Source organism: Oncorhynchus kisutch, linkage group LG3, assembly GCF_002021735.2.
Source record: "Oncorhynchus kisutch isolate 150728-3 linkage group LG3, Okis_V2, whole genome shotgun sequence".
NCBI lineage: Eukaryota > Metazoa > Chordata > Actinopteri > Salmoniformes > Salmonidae > Oncorhynchus > Oncorhynchus kisutch.
This window is the reverse complement of record NC_034176.2, coordinates 1,087,723-1,109,501: the sequence shown is the minus strand read 5'-3', so window position 1 is coordinate 1,109,501 and position 21,779 is coordinate 1,087,723. Positions and strand designations below refer to the sequence as shown.

Below are 21,779 nucleotides of genomic sequence, written 5' to 3'. Positions count from 1 at the left end.
TTGTGGCAAAATGACTTAAAGACAACAAAGTCAAGGTATTGGAGTGGCCATCACAAAGCCCTGACGTCAATCCTGTAGAAAATTTGTGGCCAGAACTGAAAAAGTGTGTGCGAGCAAGGAGGCCTACAAACCTGACTCAGTTACACCAGCTCTGTCAGGAGGAATGGGCCAAAATTCATCCAACTTATTGTGGGAAGCTTGTGGAAGGCTACCCGAAACCTTTGACTCAAGTTAAATAATTTAAAAGGCAACGCTACCAAATACTAATTGAGTGTATGTAAACTTCTGACCCACTGGGAATGTGATGAAAGAAATAAAAGCTGAAATAAAAATCACTCTACACAGGGGATTTTTACTAAGATTAAATGTCAGGAATTGTGAAAAACTGAGTTTAAATGTATTTGGCTGAGGTGTATGTAAACTTCCTACTTCAACTGTATGTAAGAATGCTGTTTATTGACTACAGCTCAGCATTCAACACCATAGTGCCCTCCAAGTTCATCATTAAGCTCAGGGCCTACAGGGAGGATGAGTGGTGCCAGGAAAATAACCCACAACAAAACGAAGGAGCTATTCATGGAGTTCAGGAGACAGCAGAGGGAGCACCCCCCTATCCACATCGATGGGACCGCAGTGGAGAAAGTGAAAAGCTTAAAGTTTCTCTGCGTACACATCACTGGCAAACTGAAATGACACAGACAATGTGCTGAAGAAGTCACAACAGCGCATCAGGAGGCTGAAGAAATTCGGCTTGGCACCTAAAACCCTCACAAACTTAGATGCATCATTGAGAGCATCCTGTCAGGCTGTATCACCACCTGGTACGGCAACTGTACCGTCCGCAACTGCAGGGCTCTCCAGAGGGTGGTACGTTCAGGCATCCGAGCCACGGCCTGTTCACCCAGAAGGCGAGGTCAGTACAGGTGCATCAAAGCTGAGAACAAGAGACTGAAAAACAGCTTCTATCTCAAGGCCACCAGACTGTTAAACAGCCATCACTAGCAGCTACCACCCGGTTACTCAACCCTGCACCTTAGAGACTGCTGCCTGAAATCACTGATCACTTCAATAATGTTTACAAACTGTTTTACTCATTTCATATGTATATGGTGTATACTACTGTATTGCTCGTCCTAATATTTATATATTTCTTAATTCCACTCTTGTACTTTTAGTTGTGTGCATTGTTAGATACTACTTGTTATTACTGCACTGTTGGAACACAAGCATTTCACCCACAATAACATCTGCAACCAATTTGATTTGGAATTGGATTTGATCACAATACCAGTATCTCAGTAGATTACCATTAATATTAATATTATTATGACCTCTGCTCATCCAACATCTCATTCCAAAATCACAGAGTTGGTCCCCCCTTTGCTGCTATAACAGTCTCCACTCTTCTGCTAAGTCATTAATATTGAGTTGGTCCCCCCTTTGCTGCTATAACAGTCTCCACTCTTCTGCTAAGTCATTAATATTGAGTTGGTCCCCCCTTTGCTGCTATAACAGCCTCCACTCTTCTGCTAATTCAGAAGAGTGGAGGTTGCAAACTGGAATCCATTTATCCGGAGGCTGCATTCATTGTAGCTGGGGATTTTAACAAGGCTAATCTGAAAACAAGACTCCCTAAATTTTATCAGCATATCGATTGTGCAACCAGGGGTGGAAAAACCTTGGATCATTGTTACTCTAACTTCCGCGACGCATATAAGGCCCTGCCCCGCCCCCCTTTCGGAAAAGCTGACCACGACTCCATTTTGTTGATCCCTGCCTACAGACAGAAACTAAAAAAAGAAGCTCCCACACTGAGGTCTGTCCAACGCTGGTCCGACCAAGCTGACTCCACACTCCAAGACTGCTTCCATCACGTGGACTGGGAGATGTTTCGTATTGCGTCAGATAACAACATTGACGAATACGCTGATTCGGTGTGCGAGTTCATTAGAACGTGCGTTGAAGATGTCGTTCCCATAGCAACGATTAAAACATTCCCTAACCAGAAACCGTGGATTGATGACAGCATTCGCGTGAAACTGAAAGCGCGAACCACTGCTTTTAATCAGGGCAAGGTGACTGGTAACATGACCGAATACAAACAGTGCAGCTATTCCCTCCGCAAGGCTATCAAACAAGCTAAGCGCCAGTACAGAGACAAAGTAGAATCTCAATTCAACGGCTCAGACACAAGAGGCATGTGGCAGGGTCTACAGTCAATCACGGACTACAAGAAGAAAACCAGCCCAGTCACGGACCAGGATGTCTTGCTCCCAGGCAGACTAAATAACTTTTTTGCCCGCTTTAAGGACAATACAGTGCCACTGACACGGCCTGCAACGAAAACATGCGGACTCTCCTTCACTGCAGCCGAGGTGAGTAAGACATTTAAAGTTGTTAACCCTCGCAAGGCTGCAGGCCCAGACGGCATCCCCAGCCGCGCCCTCAGAGCATGCGCAGACCAGCTGGCCGGTGTGTTTACGGACATATTCAATCAATCCCTATACCAGTCTGCTGTTCCCACATGCTTCAAGAGGGCCACCATTGTTCCTGTTCCCAAGAAAGCTAAGGTAACTGAGCTAAACGACTACCGCCCCGTAGCACTCACTTCCGTCATCATGAAGTGCTTTGAGAGACTAGTCAAGGACCATATCACCTCCACCCTACCTGACACCCTAGACCCACTCCAATTTGCTTACCGACCAAATAGGTCCACAGACGATGCAATCTCAACCACACTGCCCTAACCCATCTGGACAAGAGGAATACCTATGTGAGAATGCTGTTCATCGACTACAGCTCGGCATTCAACACCATAGTACCCTCCAAGCTCGTCATCAAGCTCGAGACCCTGGGTCTCGACCCCGCCCTGTGCAACTGGGTACTGGACTTCCTGACGGGCCGCCCACAGGTGGTGAGGGTAGGCAACAACATCTCCACCCCGCTGATCCTCAACACTGGGGCCCCACAAGGGTGCGTTCTGAGCCCTCTCCTATACTCCCTGTTCACCCACGACTGCGTGGCCACGCACGCCTCCAACTCAATCATCAAGTTTGCGGTTTGGTAGGCTTGATTACCAACAACGATGAGACGGCCTACAGGGAGGAGGTGAGGGCCCTCGGAGTGTGGTGTCAGGAAAATAACCTCACACTCAACGTCAACAAAACTAAGGAGATGATTGTGGACTTCAGGAAACAGCAGAGGGAGCACCCCCCTATCCACATCGATGGAACAGTAGTGGAGGGTAGCAAGTTTTAAGTTCCTCTGCATACACATCACAGACAAACTGAATTGGTCCACTCACACAGACAGCATGAAGTGAGGAAGAAGGCGCAGCAGCGTCTCTTCAACCTCAGGAGGCTGAAGAAATTTGGCTTGTCACCAAAAGCACTCACAAACTTCTACAGATGCACAATCGAGAGCATCCTGGCGGGCTGCATCACCGCCTGGTACGGCAACTGCACCGCCCTCAACCGTAAGGCTCTCCAGAGGGTAGTGAGGTCTGCACAACGCATCACCGGGGGCAAACTACCTGCCCTCCAGGACACCTACACCACCCGATATTATGGGAAGGCCATAAAGATCATCAAGGACAACAACCACCCGAGCCACTGCCTGTTCACCCCGCTATCATCCAGAAGGCGAGGTCAGTACAGGTGCATCAAAGCTGTGACCGAGAGACTGAAAAACAGCTTCTATCTCAAGGCCATCAGACTGTTAAACAGCCACCACTAACATTGAGTGGCTGCTGCCAACACACTGACACAACTCCAGCCACTTTAATAATGGGAATTGATGGGAAATGTAAAATATATCACTAGCCACTTTAAACAATGCTACCTAATATAATGTTACATACCCTACATTATTCATCTCATATGCATACGTATATACTGTACTCTATATCATCTACTGCATCCTTATGTAATACATGTATCACTAGCCACTTTAACTATGCCACTTTGTTTACATACTCATCTCATATGTATATACTGTACTCGATACCATCTACTGTATCTTGCCTATGCTGCTCTGTACCATCACTCATTCATATATCTTTATGTACATATTCTTTATCCCCTTACACTGTGTATAAGACAGTAGTTTTGAAATTGTTAGTTAGATTACTTGTTGGTTATTACTGCATTGTCGGAACTAGAAGCACAAGCATTTCGCTACACTCGCATTAACATCTGCTAACCATGTGTATGTGACAAATAACATTTGATTTGATTTGATTTAATATGGAGTTGGTCCCCCCTTTGCTGCTATAACAGTCTCCACTCTTCTGCCAAGTCATTAATATGGAGTTGGTCCCCCCTTTGCTGCTATAACAGTCTCCACTCTTCTACCAAGTCATTAATATGGAGTTGGTCCCCCCTTTGCTGCTATACCAGCCTCCACTCTTCTGCTAAGTCATTAATATGGAGATGGTCCCCCCTTTGCTGGTACTATTTAATAAAGCTAACAGCCTCCACTCTTCTGGGAAGGGAAGATGTAGGAACATTGCTGCTATAACAGCCTCCACTGTACTTGCAGGCCAGTCATGTTCTTCCACACCTATCTCAACAAACCATTTCTGTATGGACCTCGCTTTGTGCTCAAGGACATTGTCATGCTGAAACAGGAAAGGGCCTTCCCCAATGTTGCTAGAAAGTTGGAAGAACAGAATCGTCTAGAATGTCATTGTATGCTGTAGCGTTCAGATTTCCGTTCACTGGAACTAAGGGGCCTGAACCACGAAAAACAGTCCCAGACCATTATTCCTCCTCCACCAAACTTTACAGTTGGCACTATGTATTGGGGCAGGTAGGGTTCTCCTGGCATCTGCCAAACCCAGATTCGTCAGTCGGGCTGCCAGATGGTGAAGCGTGATTCACCCCTCCAGAGAACGTGTTTCCACTGCTCCAGACTCCAATGGCGGCAAGCTTTACACCACTGCAGCTGACGCTTGGCATTGGGCATGGTGATCTTAGTCTTGGGTGCGGCTGCTCTTTAATGGAAACCATGGCTCCATTTCATGAAGCTCCCGACGAACAGTTCTTGTGCTGACGTTGCTTCCAGAGGCAGAATGGAACTCAGTATTGAGTGTTGCAACCGGGGACAGACAATTTTTACACTCTTCAGCACTCGGCGGTCCTGTTCTGTGAGCTGGTGTGGCCTACCACTTCGTGGCTGAGCCGTTGTTGCTCCTAGACATTACCACTTCACAAAAACAGAGCGTACACTTGACAGGGACATCTCTAGCAGGGCAGAAATTTAACCAACTGAATTGTTGGAAAAGTGGCATCCTATGACAGTGCCAAGTTGAAATTCACTGAGCTCTTCAGTAAGGCCATTCTACTGACAATGTTTGTCTATGGAGATTGCATGGCTGTGTGCTCCATTCTATACATCTGTCAGCAACATGTGTGGTTGAATTAGCAGAATACACTCATTTGGAGGGGTGTCCACAAACTTTTGCACAAAAAGTATCATGACAAGCAAACAAAAAATAAAGCAGACTTAATTTGCAGAGGAAAATGTTATAAACTGGTCCTGGATCTGCTCTCCTAGAGGTTGTATGAATATGGGCTCTGGTGTAACTCACATGTATCCAGCCCAGGGTGATGAGGTCATACTGGTCCTGGATCAGGAACAGCTCCTCTTCGTTCTCCGTGTCGCAGTAGTCTGGCCCTCCGTTCTGCTTCGGCACAATCACATGGGTCACTGTGAACGCATTCCTCAGCTGGAAAACACAGAATCAGACACACATAGTCAGAGACACAGAGAGCGTCAGAGACACAGAGAGCGTCAGAGACACAGAGAGCGTCAGAGACACAGAGAGCGTCAGAGACACAGAGAGCGTCAGAGACACAGAGAGCGTCAGAGACACAGAGAGCGTCAGAGACACAGAGAGCGTCAGAGACACAGAGAGCGTCAGAGACACAGAGAGCGTCAGAGACACAGAGAGCGTCAGAGACACAGAGAGCGTCAGAGACACAGAGAGAGTCAGAGACACAGAGAGAGTCAGAGACACAGAGAGAGTCAGAGACACAGAGAGAGTCAGAGACACAGAGAGAGTCAGAGACACAGAATCAGACATGGACTGCCATCATGACTCCTAATACGGACACCGTAGCAGCCCGACATGCACCCACATCAATACGTTTTCCTGTAGAATAACTATGATTATAGTACAGCTGTTGCTGTATAAAAGTCAGGTCTTACCAGTTTGCCACAGAGGATGCCACAGGTCTCCACAGCTCGGCTGGTGTTGGACTCAGCTAGCCTGAGGAAGCTGCTGCAGAGCTCTGAGGGCACTGCCAGCTGCCGGATGCCATCCACCATCCCATCCATGGTGTCTGGACAGAGGAGGGACAACACCCCATCATGAACCATCAGAGGAGGACAACACCCCATCATGAACCATCAGAGGAGGACAACACCCCATCATGAACCATCAGAGGAGGGACAATACCCCCATCATGAACCATCAGAGGAGGGACAATACCCCCATCATGAACCATCAGAGGAGGGACAATACCCCCATCATGAACCATCAGAGGAGGGACAATACCCCCATCATGAACCATCAGAGGAGGGACAATACCCCATCATGAACCATCAGAGGAGGGACAATACCCCATCATGAACCATCAGAGGGACAATACCCCATCATGAACCATCAGGTTTTCAGGACCACTTCAGAAATAACTGTTTTCATTCGTGTTATCCTCTGTCATTGAAATGTGAATCTTGTGTTGTATTTCATCCCTTCTATTCTATGTGGTGGAGCCAGATGAAACATCTCTTCTATGTGGTGGAGCCAGATGAAACATCTATTCTATGTGGTGGAGCCAGATGAAACATCTATTCTATGTGGTGGAGCCAGATGAAACATCTATTCTATGTGGTGGAGCCAGATGAAACATCTATTCTATTCTATGTGGTGGAGCCAGATGAAACATCTATTCTATTCTATGTGGTGGAGCCAGATGAAACATCTCTTCTATTCTATGTGGTGGAGCCAGATGAAACATCTATTCTATTCTATGTGGTGGAGTCAGATGAAACATCTATTCTATGTGGTGGAGCCAGATGAAACATCTATTCTATGTGGTGGAGCCAGATGAAACATCTCTTCTATGTGGTGGAGCCAGATGAAACATCTATTCTATGTGGTGGAGCCAGATGAAACATATCTTCTATGTGGTGGAGCCAGATGAAACATCTCTTCTATGTGGTGGAGCCAGATGAAACATCTCTTCTATGTGGTGGAGCCAGATGAAACATCTCTTCTATGTGGTGGAGCCAGATGAAACATCTCTTCTATTCTATGTGGTGGAGCCAGATGAAACATCTCTTCTATGTGGTGGCGCCAGATGAAACATCTCTTCTATTCTATGTGGAGGAGCCAGATGAAACATCTATTCTATTCTATGTGGTGGAGCCAGATGAAACATCTATTCTATGTGGTGGAGCCAGATGAAACATCTATTCTATGTGGTGGAGCCAGATGAAACATCTATTCTATGTGGTGGAGCCAGATGAAACATCTATTCTATGTGGTGGAGCCAGATGAAACATCTATTCTATTCTATGTGGTGGAGCCAGATGAAACATCTATTCTATTCTATGTGGTGGAGCCAGATGAAACATCTATTCTATGTGGTGGAGCCAGATGAAACATCTATTCTATTCTATGTGGTGGAGCCAGATGAAACCTCTATTCTATGTGGTGGAGCCAGATGAAAATTCTCTTCTATTCTATGTGGTGGAGCCAGATGAAACATCTCTTCTATGTGGTGGAGCCAGATGAAACATCTCTTCTATGTGGTGGCGCCAGATGAAACCTCTATTCTATGTGGTGGAGCCAGATGAAACCTCTATTCTATGTGGTGGAGCCAGATGAAACCTCTATTCTATGTGGTGGAGCCAGATGAAACATCTATTCTATGTGGGGGAGCCAGATGAAACATCTCTTCTATTCTATGTGGTGGAGCCAGATGAAACATCTCTTCTATGTGGTGGAGCCAGATGAAACATCTCTTCTATGTGGTGGCGCCAGATGAAACCTCTATTCTATGTGGTGGAGCCAGATGAAACCTCTATTCTATGTGGTGGAGCCAGATGAAACCTCTATTCTATGTGGTGGAGCCAGATGAAACATCTATTCTATTCTATGTGGTGGAGCCAGATGAAACATCTATTCTATTCTATGTGGTGGAGCCAGATGAAACATCTATTCTATGTGGTGGAGCCAGATGAAACATCTATTCTATGTGGTGGAGCCAGATGAAACCTCTATTCTATGTGGTGGAGCCAGATGAAACCTCTATTCTATGTGGTGGAGCCAGATGAAACATCTCTTCTATTCTATGTGGTGGAGCCAGATGAAACATCTCTTCTATTCTATGTGGTGGAGCCAGATGAAACATCTATTCTATGTGGTGGAGCCAGATGAAACATCTATTCTATGTGGTGGAGCCAGATGAAACATCTATTCTATGTGGTGGAGCCAGATGAAACATCTATTCTATGTGGTGGAGCCAGATGAAACATCTATTCTATATGGTGGAGCCAGATGAAACATCTATTCTATGTGGTGGAGCCAGATGAAACATCTCTTCTATTCTATGTGGTGGAGCCAGATGAAACATCTCTTCTATTCTATGTGGTGGAGCCAGATGAAACATCTCTTCTATTCTATGTGGTGGAGCCAGATGAAACATCTCTTCTATTCTATGTGGTGGAGCCAGATGAAACATCTCTTCTATTCTATGTGGTGGAGCCAGATGAAACATCTCTTCTATTCTATGTGGTGGAGCCAGATGAAACATCTCTTCTATTCTATGTGGTGGAGCCAGGTGAAACATCTCTTCTATGTGGTGGAGCCAGATGAAACATCTCTTCTATGTGGTGGAGCCAGATGAAACATCTCTTCTATGTGGTGGAGCCAGATGAAACATCTCTTCTATGTGGTGGAGCCAGATGAAACATCTCTTCTATGTGGTGGAGCCAGATGAAACATCTATTCTATGTGGTGGAGCCAGATGAAACATCTATTCTATGTGGTGGAGCCAGATGAAACATCTATTCTATTCTATGTGGTGGAGCCAGATGAAACATCTATTCTATTCTATGTGGTGGAGCCAGATGAAACATCTATTCTATTCTATGTGGTGGAGCCAGATGAAACATCTATTCTATTCTATGTGGTGGAGCCAGATGAAACATCTATTCTATTCTATGTGGTGGAGCCAGATGAAACATCTATTCTATTCTATGTGGTGGAGCCAGATGAAACATCTACTCTATTCTATGTGGTGGAGCCAGATGAAACATCTATTCTATGTGGTGGAGCCAGATGAAACATCTATTCTATGTGGTGGAGCCAGATGAAACATCTCTTCTATTCTATGTGGTGGAGCCAGATGAAACATCTCTTCTATGTGGTGGCGCCAGATGAAACATCTCTTCTATTCTATGTGGTGGAGCCAGATGAAACATCTATTCTATTCTATGTGGTGGAGCCAGATAAAACATCTATTCTATTCTATGTGGTGGAGCCAGATAAAACATCTCTTCTATTCTATGTGGTGGAGCCAGATAAAACATCTCTTCTATTCTATGTGGTGGAGCCAGATGAAACATCTATTCTATGTGGTGGAGCCAGATGAAACATCTATTCTATTCTATGTGGTGGAGCCAGATGAAACATCTATTCTATTCTATGTGGTGGAGCCAGATGAAACATCTATTCTATTCTATGTGGTGGAGCCAGATGAAACATCTATTCTATTCTATGTGGTGGAGCCAGATGAAACATCTATTCTATTCTATGTGGTGGAGCCAGATGAAACATCTATTCTATGTGGTGGAGCCAGATGAAACATCTATTCTATGTGGTGGAGCCAGATGAAACATCTATTCTATGTGGTGGAGCCAGATGAAACATCTATTCTATGTGGTGGAGCCAGATGAAACATCTATTCTATTCTATGTGGTGGAGCCAGATGAAACATCTATTCTATTCTATGTGGTGGAGCCAGATGAAACATCTATTCTATTCTATGTGGTGGAGCCAGATGAAACATCTATTCTATTCTATGTGGTGGAGTCAGATGAAACATCTATTCTATGTGGTGGAGCCAGATGAAACATCTATTCTATGTGGTAGAGCTAGATGAAACATCTATTCTATGTGGTGGAGCCAGATGAAACATCTATTCTATTCTATGTGGTGGAGCCAGATGAAACATCTATTCTATGTGGTAGAGCTAGATGAAACATCTATTCTATGTGGTGGAGCTAGATGAAACATCTATTCTATGTGGTGGAGCCAGATGAAACATCTATTCTATTCTATGTGGTGGAGCCAGATGAAACATCTATTCTATGTGGTGGAGCCAGATGAAACATCTATTCTATGTGGTGGAGCCAGATGAAACATCTATTCTATGTGGTGGAGCCAGATGAAACATCTATTCTATGTGGTGGAGCCAGATGAAACATCTATTCTATGTGGTGGAGCCAGATGAAACATCTATTCTATGTGGTGGAGCCAGATGAAACATCTATTCTATGTGGTGGAGCCAGATGAAACATCTATTCTATGTGGTGGAGCCAGATGAAACATCTATTCTATGTGGTGGAGCCAGATGAAACATCTATTCTATGTGGTGGAGCCAGATGAAACATCTATTCTATGTGGTGGAGCCAGATGAAACATCTATTCTATGTGGTGGAGCCAGATGAAACATCTATTCTATGTGGTGGAGCCAGATGAAACATCTATTCTATGTGGTGGAGCCAGATGAAACATCTATTCTATTCTATGTGGTGGAGCCAGATGAAACATCTATTCTATTCTATGTGGTGGAGCCAGATGAAACATCTATTCTATGTGGTGGAGCCAGATGAAACATCTATTCTATGTGGTAGAGCTAGATGAAACATCTATTCTATGTGGTGGAGCTAGATGAAACATCTATTCTATGTGGTGGAGCCAGATGAAACATCTATTCTATTCTATGTGGTGGAGCCAGATGAAACATCTATTCTATGTGGTGGAGCCAGATGAAACATCTATTCTATGTGGTGGAGCCAGATGAAACATCTATTCTATGTGGTGGAGCCAGATGAAACATCTATTCTATGTGGTGGAGCCAGATGAAACATCTATTCTATGTGGTGGAGCCAGATGAAACATCTATTCTATGTGGTGGAGCCAGATGAAACATCTATTCTATGTGGTGGAGCCAGATGAAACATCTATTCTATGTGGTGGAGCCAGATGAAACATCTATTCTATGTGGTGGAGCCAGATGAAACATCTATTCTATGTGGTGGAGCCAGATGAAACATCTATTCTATGTGGTGGAGCCAGATGAAACATCTATTCTATGTGGTGGAGCCAGATGAAACATCTATTCTATGTGGTGGAGCCAGATGAAACATCTATTCTGTGGTGGAGCTAGATGAAACATCCAGAGAAAAGTAGATCAGAGTAGAAGAATTTGATAAGCCTTTGAATCGTTCCATGAACACTGAGTGTACAAAACATCAGGAACACCTTCCTAATATTAAGTTGCACCCCCTTTTGCCCTCAGAACAGCCTCAATTCGTCAGGGTATGAGACTCTACAAGGTGTTGAAAGCGTTCCACGGGGATGCTGGCCGATGTTGACTCCAATGCTTCCCACAGTTGTGTCAAGTTGGCTGGATGTCCTTTGGGTGGTGGACCATTCTGGATACACACAGGAAACTGCAAGGCGTGAAAAACGCAGCAGCTTTGCAGTTCTTGACACTCAAACCAGTGCGCCTGGCACCTACTACCATACCCCATTCAAAGCCACTTAAATATTTAGTCCTGTCCATTCAGTCAGAATGACACACATACACAATTCATGTCTCAATTGTCTCAAGGCTGAAAAAGCCTACTTTAACCCGTCTCCTCCCCTTCATCTACACTGATTGGAGTGGATTTAACCTGTCTCCTCCCCTTCATCTACACTGATTGGAGTGGATTTAACCTGTCTCCTCCCCTTCATCTACACTGATTGAAGTGGATTTAACCTGTCTCCTCAATAAGGGATCATAGATTTATACCTGGAATCACCAGATCAGTCTGTCATGGAAAAAGCAGGTGTTCCTAATGTTTTGTACAGTCAGTGTGTGTTTACTCACTGCTGTTCCCACTAGGGCTCACAGGTTTGAGCGTCCGGTCGAAGGTGGGGAGCGGTCTGACCTGGCCGGCGCTGTCCCCCGGGCTCTGAGGGGGGGTGGGGGACACAGCCAGGGGAAGAGGGGGGCCCTGGATCCCTGGGAGGAGGGGTGCATCAGGGGGAGGGGTCCCAGGAGCATGAAACTCCTGAAGGATACGCTGCCTCTCCTTCTCCAGCTCCTGACGCCTGATTATGGAGTCACATTTAGTGTCAATATTGATCAATATTTAAAAAAGGCCCATTTTGATCTTCATATGAAATCCTTTCTGGGTAAGTTACTGTACTTTACTGTGATTTTTGACCAATTGAAAACAAACTAAAATAGCTACTTAGCAAAGAGCAATTTCTCAAGTCTGTCTGTGAGTGGTCTGAGTGGGGAGGGGAGAACTGGTGATGTCCCCAGGCACGCCAAAACTCCATCCCACCAAAACGGGAGGAAATTTCCGTTGACCTTTTCAAACCTCTTCACAGTACTATTCCAACATCATAGTGTGTAAGTATATATAAAACAGGAAAATGACATTTTTGACTGCACTGGTTAAAAAAATGCTATATCCATTCAATCCAGTTTCAAATCATGAAATAGCCTACAAGTTCAATATATGAATTCAATGATTCACTCATTTGTCCAATACAAATTACAATTTTTTTTTAAATTGAAATTACATTTCTTAAATGCAAATGAAAAAGCGATTAAATTCAGATGACGTTTCTGTTGGCAGTGATGTACCTGATCATCTCCTCGAAGGCGCTGAACTGCTCTTGTTCCCGTTGGCGCCGCTGCAGTTCCACCACACGCTCCCGCTCTGCTTCTAGCGCCTGCTGCTTCGACTGCTGCTGCGCCAAGGTTGCCTCCTCCGCTTTCTACAAACACAGTAGTGACACACACATACACACATTAGCAAATCAACCAAATCCAGTGGGCAGAGGGCTCTACTGAGGGTATAAAGTTGGAAAATGGGCAGGAAGGTCTACAGAGGTGGGCAGAAGTCTTGTTACCTTTTTGATGAGATACTGTGCATGCTCCTGCTCATATATCTTGAGAAGAGCCTTCTTCAGCACCTCTGCTTGAGGGAAGGCCACCTCCTTCAGCCTCTGTTGGGACAGATGACAGAATGTCACATCACAAGAGAACCATAGAGGTCCAAGAAGCCTGTTGTTTCACAACCCTGGTCCTCCAGTACCCCCCCCCCCCCCCCCAACACTGGTCCTCCTTGGCTGCTGGAGGACCAGGGTTGGGCTGCTGGGGGACCAGGGTTGGGCTGCTGGGGGACCAGGGTTGGGCTGCTGAGGGACCAGGGTTGGGCTGCTGAGGGACTGGAGGACCAGGGTTGGGCTGCTGGGGGACTGGAGGACCAGGGTTGGGCTGCTGGGGGACTGGAGGACCAGGGTTGGGCTGCTGGGGGACTGGAGGACCAGGGTTGGGCTGCTGGGGGACTGGAGGACCAGGGTTGGGCTGCTGGGGGACTGGAGGACCAGGGTTGGGCTGCTGGGGGACTGGAGGACCAGGGTTGGGCTGCTGGGGGACTGGAGGACCAGGGTTGGGCTGCTGGGGGACTGGAGGACCAGGGTTGGGCTGCTGGGGGACTGGAGGACCAGGGTTGGGCTGCTGGGGGACTGGAGGACCAGGGTTGGGCTGCTGGGGGACTGGAGGACCAGGGTTGGGCTGCTGGGGGACTGGAGGACCAGGGTTGGGCTGCTGGGGGACTGGAGCGTGAAACAGTTAGAATCTGGAATGGTACCTTCAAAGTGTCCTTCTTCTCTGGAATGTTGGCTGTTTTGTAATCTCTATGTTTAGGAAGCTTCTCAATGAAGAGCCTGAATAGAAGCATGATGATAAACAGAAACACATCTTCATGACATTGCAAAAATCTGAAACTTTTTGTCTAAAAATGATGCAGAAAAATGTATCCATGCTTTTGTCACTTCTAGGTTAGACTACTGCAATGCTCTACTTTCCAGCTACCCGGATAAAGCACAAAATAAACTTCAGTTAGTGCTAAATACGGCTGCTAGAATCTCTACTAGAACCAAAAATGTGATCATATTATTCCAGTGCTAGTCTCCCTACACTGCCGTCCTGTTAAGGCAAGGGCTGATTTCAAGGTTTTACTGCTAAGCATTACATGGACTTGCATCTACCCATCTCTCTGATTTGGTCCTGTCGTACATACCTACACATACACTACGGTCACAAGAAGCAGGCCTGCTTACTGTCCCTAGAATGTCTAAGCAAACAGCTGGAGGCAGGGATTTCTCCTATACAGCTAAATTTTTATGGAATGGTCTGCCTACCCGTGTCAGAGATCTGGAGTATTAGTCCTGTCCTATCTGGAGTATTTCTCCTGCGATTATTTTTATTTGACCCTGCTGGTCATCTATGAACATTTGAACATCTCGAAGAACAATCTGGCCTTAATGGCCATTATATACTCTTATAATTTCCACCCGGCAAAGACAGAGCCAGAGGACTGGCCACCCCACAGAGCCTGGCTCCTCTCAAGGTTTATTCCTTGGTTCCTGCCTTTCTAGAGAGTTTTTCCTAGCCACCGTGCTTCTACACCTGCATTGCTTGCTGTTTGGGGTTTTAGGCTGGGTTTCTGTACAGCACTTTGAGATATCAGCTGATGTAAACAGGGCTTTATAAAAACATTTGATTGATCGATTCATATTCCTGACTTATAACAGTGATAGCGTGATGCTTTTTGTTCAGATGAGGCCCATACTTCCCAGGGCACCTGCTGTGCGTTTCAGATGAGGCCCATACTTCCCAGGACACCTGCTGTGTGTTTCAGATGAGGCCCATACTTCCCAGGACACCTGCTGTGTGTTTCAGATGAGGCCCATACTTCCCAGGACACCTGCTGTGTATTTCAGATGAGGCCCATACTTCCCAGGACACCTGCTGTGTGTTTCAGATGAGGCCCATACTTCCCAGGACACCTGCTGTGTGTTTCAGATGAGGCCCATACTTCCCAGGACACCTGCTGTGTATTTCAGATGAGGCCCATACTTCCCATTCATTTGAGACTCAGGCATTTTATCTGGATCTAAGCTCTACAGCTCATCTCAACATGATAGTTTATTGGGTTGCAGACAATATGGTACATTGTCCCCACTACTACCATAAACACATGTCCCCAGGGGAGAGAGATGCCTGGCTAAGTAACCTACAACACACTGACACTTCATCTATCTTGGGTTCTCGGTCTTCTTGACAACACCTTCATCAGCGGCGTCACCCTAAAACCTAGAAATGTAACGTAGCCTAGTTTCACCAACTTAACTTACGTGATATACTTGTTGTAGAGTACGAAGGCGTGCTCGGCGTTGCCCTCCTCGGTGTAGGTGTTGGCCATACGGATCATCTCCACGCCTGACCTGAAATACCTCCGGGGAGGAACGTCCTCGTTCACGTCCACAGAGCTGCCCTTCTTGGTCAGGGCACGGACACGGTCCTCAGGGGGCAGGCTGACATCAGTGTGGTCTGCCATCAGGACCTTCCTCCTATACACCTGACAGGGACTTAATCAAAAGTATTGATTAAACTCTGGTTTACATCAGCACTTGTCTCAGAAGGGCGCGTTCCACAGCTAAGAGCGAGGCAACAACCAATGGCTGCGTGCCATGTCACTGACTGTGTCAGACTGACAGATTGCTATAACATGTGATTTGGTCAAATTATACTTAAAATAGCTATCCAGTTGTTGTAAGATCTGCTAGGTGTCAGCAACGTCTAATCAGATGAACGCTCCCAAAGGCCACGATTACACAGGAGAGACTTAGTTCTTCACTGACTAATGAAACTTTAAAATGTGTTACTGTTAAATCACTTTGGATGTGTTTACACAGGCAGACAAATTCTGATATTTTTACCCACTAATTGGTATTTTTATCAATCACAGATCCACCCACATCAGATCCACCCACATCAGATCCACCCACATCAGATCCACCCACATCAGATCCACCCACATCAGATCCACCCACATCAGATCCACCCACATCAGATATTTTTCAGTGCTGATCTGAATGGTCAAAAGACAAATAAGTGAAAAAAGTTCAGAATCAGGCTGTCTGTGTAAACACATCCAATGTGATTTTACAGTAACACATTTTAAGCTTTCATTAGTCAGTGTAGTTAGTCTCTCCTGGTCACAACATGGCATGATGACGACACGGGAGAAGCTACACGGACACTCCCGGTGCCCAAATTGATGACGTATGTCGTGCAGCTGCGAGCCGCGTGGAGGCGAATGGATTGAGTTCAGTCCTGATGAGCCCTTCAAAGCTAGCTAATGTATGCTGGCTAGCTGGCAGCAACAGCAGAACGGTGGAACTTAAAACTTGGAAAAGAAAGTGATGTTTATTTCGATGGGCGAGGGAGAAGTTACTTGTAGTACAGGTCACCAGCTGTATATTTAGAGTAGAACAGCAGCCTAAGAGTTGCTCCATCCTACTTGATTAGAGTAGACCAGCAGCCTAAGAGTTGTTTCCATCCTACTTGATTAGAGAAAGATAGCAGCATAAGAGTTGCTCCATCCTACCTGATTAGAGTAGACCAGCAGCCTAAGTTGTTTTCATACTACTTGATTATATTTAGAGTAGAACAGCAGCCTAAGAGTTGTTCTATCCTACTTGATTAGAGTAGACCAGCAGCCTAAGAGTTGTTTCCATCCTACTTGATTAGAGAAAGATAGCAGCATAAGAGTTGCTCAATCCTACTTGATTAGAGTAGACCAGCAGCCTAAGAGTTGTTTCCATACTACCTGATTATATTTAGAGTAGGACAGCAGCCTAAGGGTTGTTTCCATACTACTTGATTATATTTAGAGTAGAACAGAAGCCTAAGGGTTGTTCCATCCTACTTGATTATATTTAGAGTAGAACAGAAGCCAAAGAGTTGTTCCATCCTACTTGATTAGAGAAGAACAGCAGCCAAAGAGTTGTTCCATCCTACTTGATTAGAGAAGAACAGCAGCCAAAGAGTTGTTCCATCCTACTTGATTAGAGAAGAACAGCAGCCTAAGAGCTGTTCCATCCTACTTGATTATATTTAGAGTAGGACAGCAGCCCAGGAGTTGTTTCATCCTACTTGATTAGAGTAGGACAGCAGCCCAGGAGTTGTTTCATCCTACTTGATTAGAGAAGAACAGCAGCACAGGAGTTGTTTCATGTCATTTCAGCCATGGCACACACCATCTCAGATTGTTTTGAAATTGTTTCAGTAGTTAGATTGGCATTCCTGATACATTATTTTGCCCATTTTAATTGATTGGATTCAGATATTCAATAAATATAGTACCAAACTTCTTCCTACCAAAAACAACTTGTAACGCCACCCACAGACCACCCCAACCATCAGTATAGAGTAGGAGTTCTCTATGTTTGACCAGTAGTATGAAGCTGTGGCTTCCCTGTGAAAATGGTGATGTTCTTCCCAGTGTAGACAAATTAGCCATTGAAGTCGCTTGTATGATCTACCATACAGTAGTGTGACAGTAGCAGGTTGACCACCAGATGCCGCTGTTCCTACTACACTCTTATCCATTTTGCTGGTCTCTTGTGTTTATTAAATAGATGACTTTTGTTTATCAACTTGTGTCATAAAACCAGTAGATTTGGCTCATTCTGAAAATAAATAGTGTGGTCATCCTCACAATTCAAGCCTGTCCTCCATGAAAGCAAATCCGTTGGTCAACCTTTAATCTGTGACCAGGAAACGGGTCGTATATTCCCTTTAAAAAAAAAAAGGTCTGGACGAATTACTGTTAGACCTTTCCTGGTGAACAAGTACACCAATAGTTTACAGCAGTTTCAATGGTTTCAATGGTAAAAGTCCCAAACACACAGTGTATTGTGTTTTGCAGTGGTAGTGTTGTTTGATTGAAATGGTAAAGGTCACTAAATCACACTGTATTGTGTTTTGCAGTGGTAGTGTTGTTTGATTGAAATGGTAAAGGTCCCAAACACACAGTGTATTGTGTTTTGCAGTGGTAGTGTTGTTTGATTGAAATGGTAAAGGTCACTAAATCACACTGTATTGTGTTTTGCAGTGGTAGTGTTGTTTGATTGAAATGGTAAAGGTCACTAAATCACAGTGTATTGTGTTTTGCAGTGGTAGTGTTGTTTGATTGAAATGGTAAAGGTCACTAAATCACACTGTATTGTGTTTTGCAGTGTTGTTTGATTGAAATGGTAAAGGTCACTAAATCACACTGTATTGTGTTTTGCAGTGGTAGTGTTGTTTGATTGAAATGGTAAAGGTCACTAAATCACACTGTATTGTGTTTTGCAGTGGTAGTGTTGTTTGATTGAAATGGTAAAGGTCCCAAACACACAGTGTATTGTGTTTTGCAGTGTTGTTTGATTGAAATGGTAAAGGTCCCAAACACACAGTGTATTGTGTTTTGCAGTGGTAGTGTTGTTTGATTGAAATGGTAAAGGTCCCAAACACACACTGTATTGTGTTTTGCAGTGGTAGTGTTGTTTGATTGAAATGGTAAAGGTCACTAAATCACACTGTATTGTGTTTTGCAGTGGTAGTGTTGTTTGATTGAAATGGTAAAGGTCCCAAACACACACTGTATTGTGTTTTGCAGTGGTAGTGTTGTTTGATTGAAATGGTAAAGGTCACTAAATCACAGTGTATTGTGTTTTGTAGTGTTGTTTGATTGAAATGGTAAAGGTCCCAAACACACAGTGTATTGTGTTTTGCAGTGATAGTGTTGTTTGATTGAAATGGTAAAGGTCCCAAACACACAGTGTATTGTGTTTTGCAGTGGCAGTGTTGTTTGATTGAAATGGTAAAGGTCCCAAACACACAGTGTATTGTGTTTTGCAGTGGCAGTGTTGTTTGATTGAAATGGTAAAGGTCCCAAACACACTACATATAGAGCTTATTCCTCATCATTTTATTGACCAACACAAGACTGCTATGCAATTATTATTATTTTTAAAGGTTGTCACATTTAAGTTGCTTGCCATCAACGTTTTGGGCTTGTAGGAAAAGTCTTTATAATAGAATTGCATAGGGATTGCCCTCTGAGAGCAGCATCGTGTTGGACTACTCAAGGAGAGTCAGGTTGAAGCAGTAGATTGCTAAGAGAACGACAAACAATTGATTTAATGGACGACTGACTTGAATTGGATGAATTGGATGCACAATATATTTTCTAAGTTGTAAAGGAAATGTTGTGATATATTTAATAAAACACCCCCAAAAAAGTCTGGAAATCCAGATGTTTTCAGGAGACCCTCCACAACCTGCACCACTCATCTAGGGAGGACAGGAAGTACCCATGGTATCAATGACCAAGTTCATCTAGACTCTAACCTCAGCGGTGATGCACGTGAAGCAGTGGCCTCACTGAGAAATGGCCTGAAGATCTGGTCACAGTGTACACTTGTGTCAGGTATGGTCTGGAATACGGTGGAGTGATGTTAGTTGGATGCAACAAAAAGCATCAGCAACAACTGAACATGGTGCTGAGGGTCCCTGAGGGACATCTCCAGAGGGGGAGCAGTCCAGCCACAGCTCCCATCACTGCAGAACAATTCTACACATTTTGCCATGAGGCTGAGAGAACAATGTGCAGTTCTATAGCAAATTCCCTTCAATTCTACACATTTTGCCATGGCTAAAACCATCCAAGTGACTCAAACATCATAACAAAATCAATGGGGGCCCCACACCATGACAAAAATACTCCTGAATGTATAATTACTTTTATTGTATATTCTCACCTGAATGTCTAGCTTTGATGTAGGTGTATGTTAGTTATCAAAGATGATCTTATTGAAAACAATGTCTACACTGTATTTCTGATCAATTTGATGTTATTTTAAAGGACATCATTTATTTATTTTCAACAAGGACATTTCTAAGTGACCCCAAACTTTTGAACGGTAGTGTACATAGATAAGGCGGCCACCCAAGACATTTCTATGCAGAAAAAAAACCTTCAGATATCTAAATATATGTTTCAGCCTTATATGGACAATCATTAAAATGTGTGACCGACCGGCTCAAATCGGTCTTAACCAGCGAAATGTTGTTTCTTACATTTGATAAAAGTAGAGACTAAACTCTACCTGTGCGACCTACGGACAACAGGCGTGGCCATAAAGCCTCTCCCTGATAACACACATTGTTATAAAGTTTCCACAATTAAGTTTTCTTATGTATATTAAGTATTTTGTGCATAAACATTTGTGTTTTTTCCCCAGAATGTTGGACTATCTTGCCAACAGAAAATGTTTGAGCATGATGAATCTGTAGCTAGCCAACTTCTAATATAATATGTTTGAGAGGCTAGCTAGCTAGCCATGACCGATTTGAAGTTAACCTGTATGGGCAACTAGCTAGCTAGCCAGTCATGACCGATGTGAAGTTACCCGGACATTTGATGTATGCTAGATGGACATGTTTCACCATCATCCATAATGAAAAACATGAATTCCAGGGTCAAGATTGATGTGCCAGCAGTTATAACACTAGCTAGTAGCTTATCAAAACTAACTTACGTTCGATTGTTTTCAAATTCCCTCCTGGTTGAGCGAGGAAATATGTAGGTTTCACCAACAAATACGTATCAAAGGATATATCATTCAATTCAGGACCTATTTATCGTTGTCTTTATCGAGTAAATCTTCAGTTAAGTAAATAATTAGCTAGCAAGGTGGCTAATTGTTACAACCGTCTACTTCCGCATCTCCACCAGCGTCTCGTCAGCAACACAAAAAAAATACTTCCGGGTCATGGAATTTCGGCAAAATAAAAGTGCTCTACGTAACAGAAGAAAGGTATTGTCTGTATTTATTGATGATATATGACATTGATTGTATAAGCATTAACATTGATGTGATGGTATTAATTAAAAGTAATTTTGATCGAAATGTGCAAATTGTCCAAACAGATCATTAAGGCAGACGGATTATTTTGAATACGCTATTGGACAATCAACAGATATGGCTCATTAACCTATACGGTCCAAATAATGATGATCCAAGCTGCTTTTAAAATATATATAAGAATCTATCAACTCTACAAGCAGCACTAGACTCTATTATTATGGTGGGAGATTTTAATACGGTCTTAAATACCTCTATGGACCTGAAAGGAAATCACACTACAAACTATCACTCTCAGGCACCTAAGGAAATCATGAATGTCATGGATATATTGGAATTAGAGGATATATGGAGACTTAAATACCCTGATCTAGTGAGCTTAATCAAGCTAGTCATCTTGACTACTTTCTTATACTATTCTCTCTGGCACCAAAAGTTTAAAAAGTGTTGATAGGGGACAGAATGTGGTCGGATCATCACATAATTTACATATCTATTACTCTTACAGAATTTCCACGTGGGCGAGGATATTGGAAATTGAATCAAAGCCTACTAGATGATAAATTGTTTAGAACTAGGACAGAAGAATTTATAACAGACTTTTTCCAACATAACATAGGTACAGCAGATTCCGTTATTGTATGGGACACTTTTAAATGTGCCTTCGGAGAACGTGCAATTCAGTACTCATCTATAAAATAAAAGCCATTTAGATCAA

At 44.0% G+C, this 21,779-nt stretch overlaps 1 protein-coding gene across 1 annotated transcript in view; it reads right to left on the bottom strand.

Moving 5' to 3' along the window:
• Positions 1-20,951, bottom strand: part of LOC109885199 (STAM-binding protein-like A) — a 37,592-nt gene extending 16,641 nt beyond the window's left edge. Inside the window, exons 1-8 of the mRNA XM_031816497.1 lie at positions 20,735-20,951; positions 15,500-15,733; positions 13,951-14,026; positions 13,208-13,303; positions 12,939-13,072; positions 12,171-12,394; positions 6,211-6,344; positions 5,591-5,728 (exon numbers count right to left, since the gene is read on the bottom strand). Of these exons, the coding sequence (XP_031672357.1) occupies positions 5,591-5,728; positions 6,211-6,344; positions 12,171-12,394; positions 12,939-13,072; positions 13,208-13,303; positions 13,951-14,026; positions 15,500-15,702 (1,005 nt within the window). The 5' untranslated portion in view covers positions 15,703-15,733; positions 20,735-20,951. The remainder of the gene's footprint in view (positions 1-5,590; positions 5,729-6,210; positions 6,345-12,170; positions 12,395-12,938; positions 13,073-13,207; positions 13,304-13,950; positions 14,027-15,499; positions 15,734-20,734) is intronic.
• Positions 20,952-21,779: the final 828 nt, after the last annotated feature.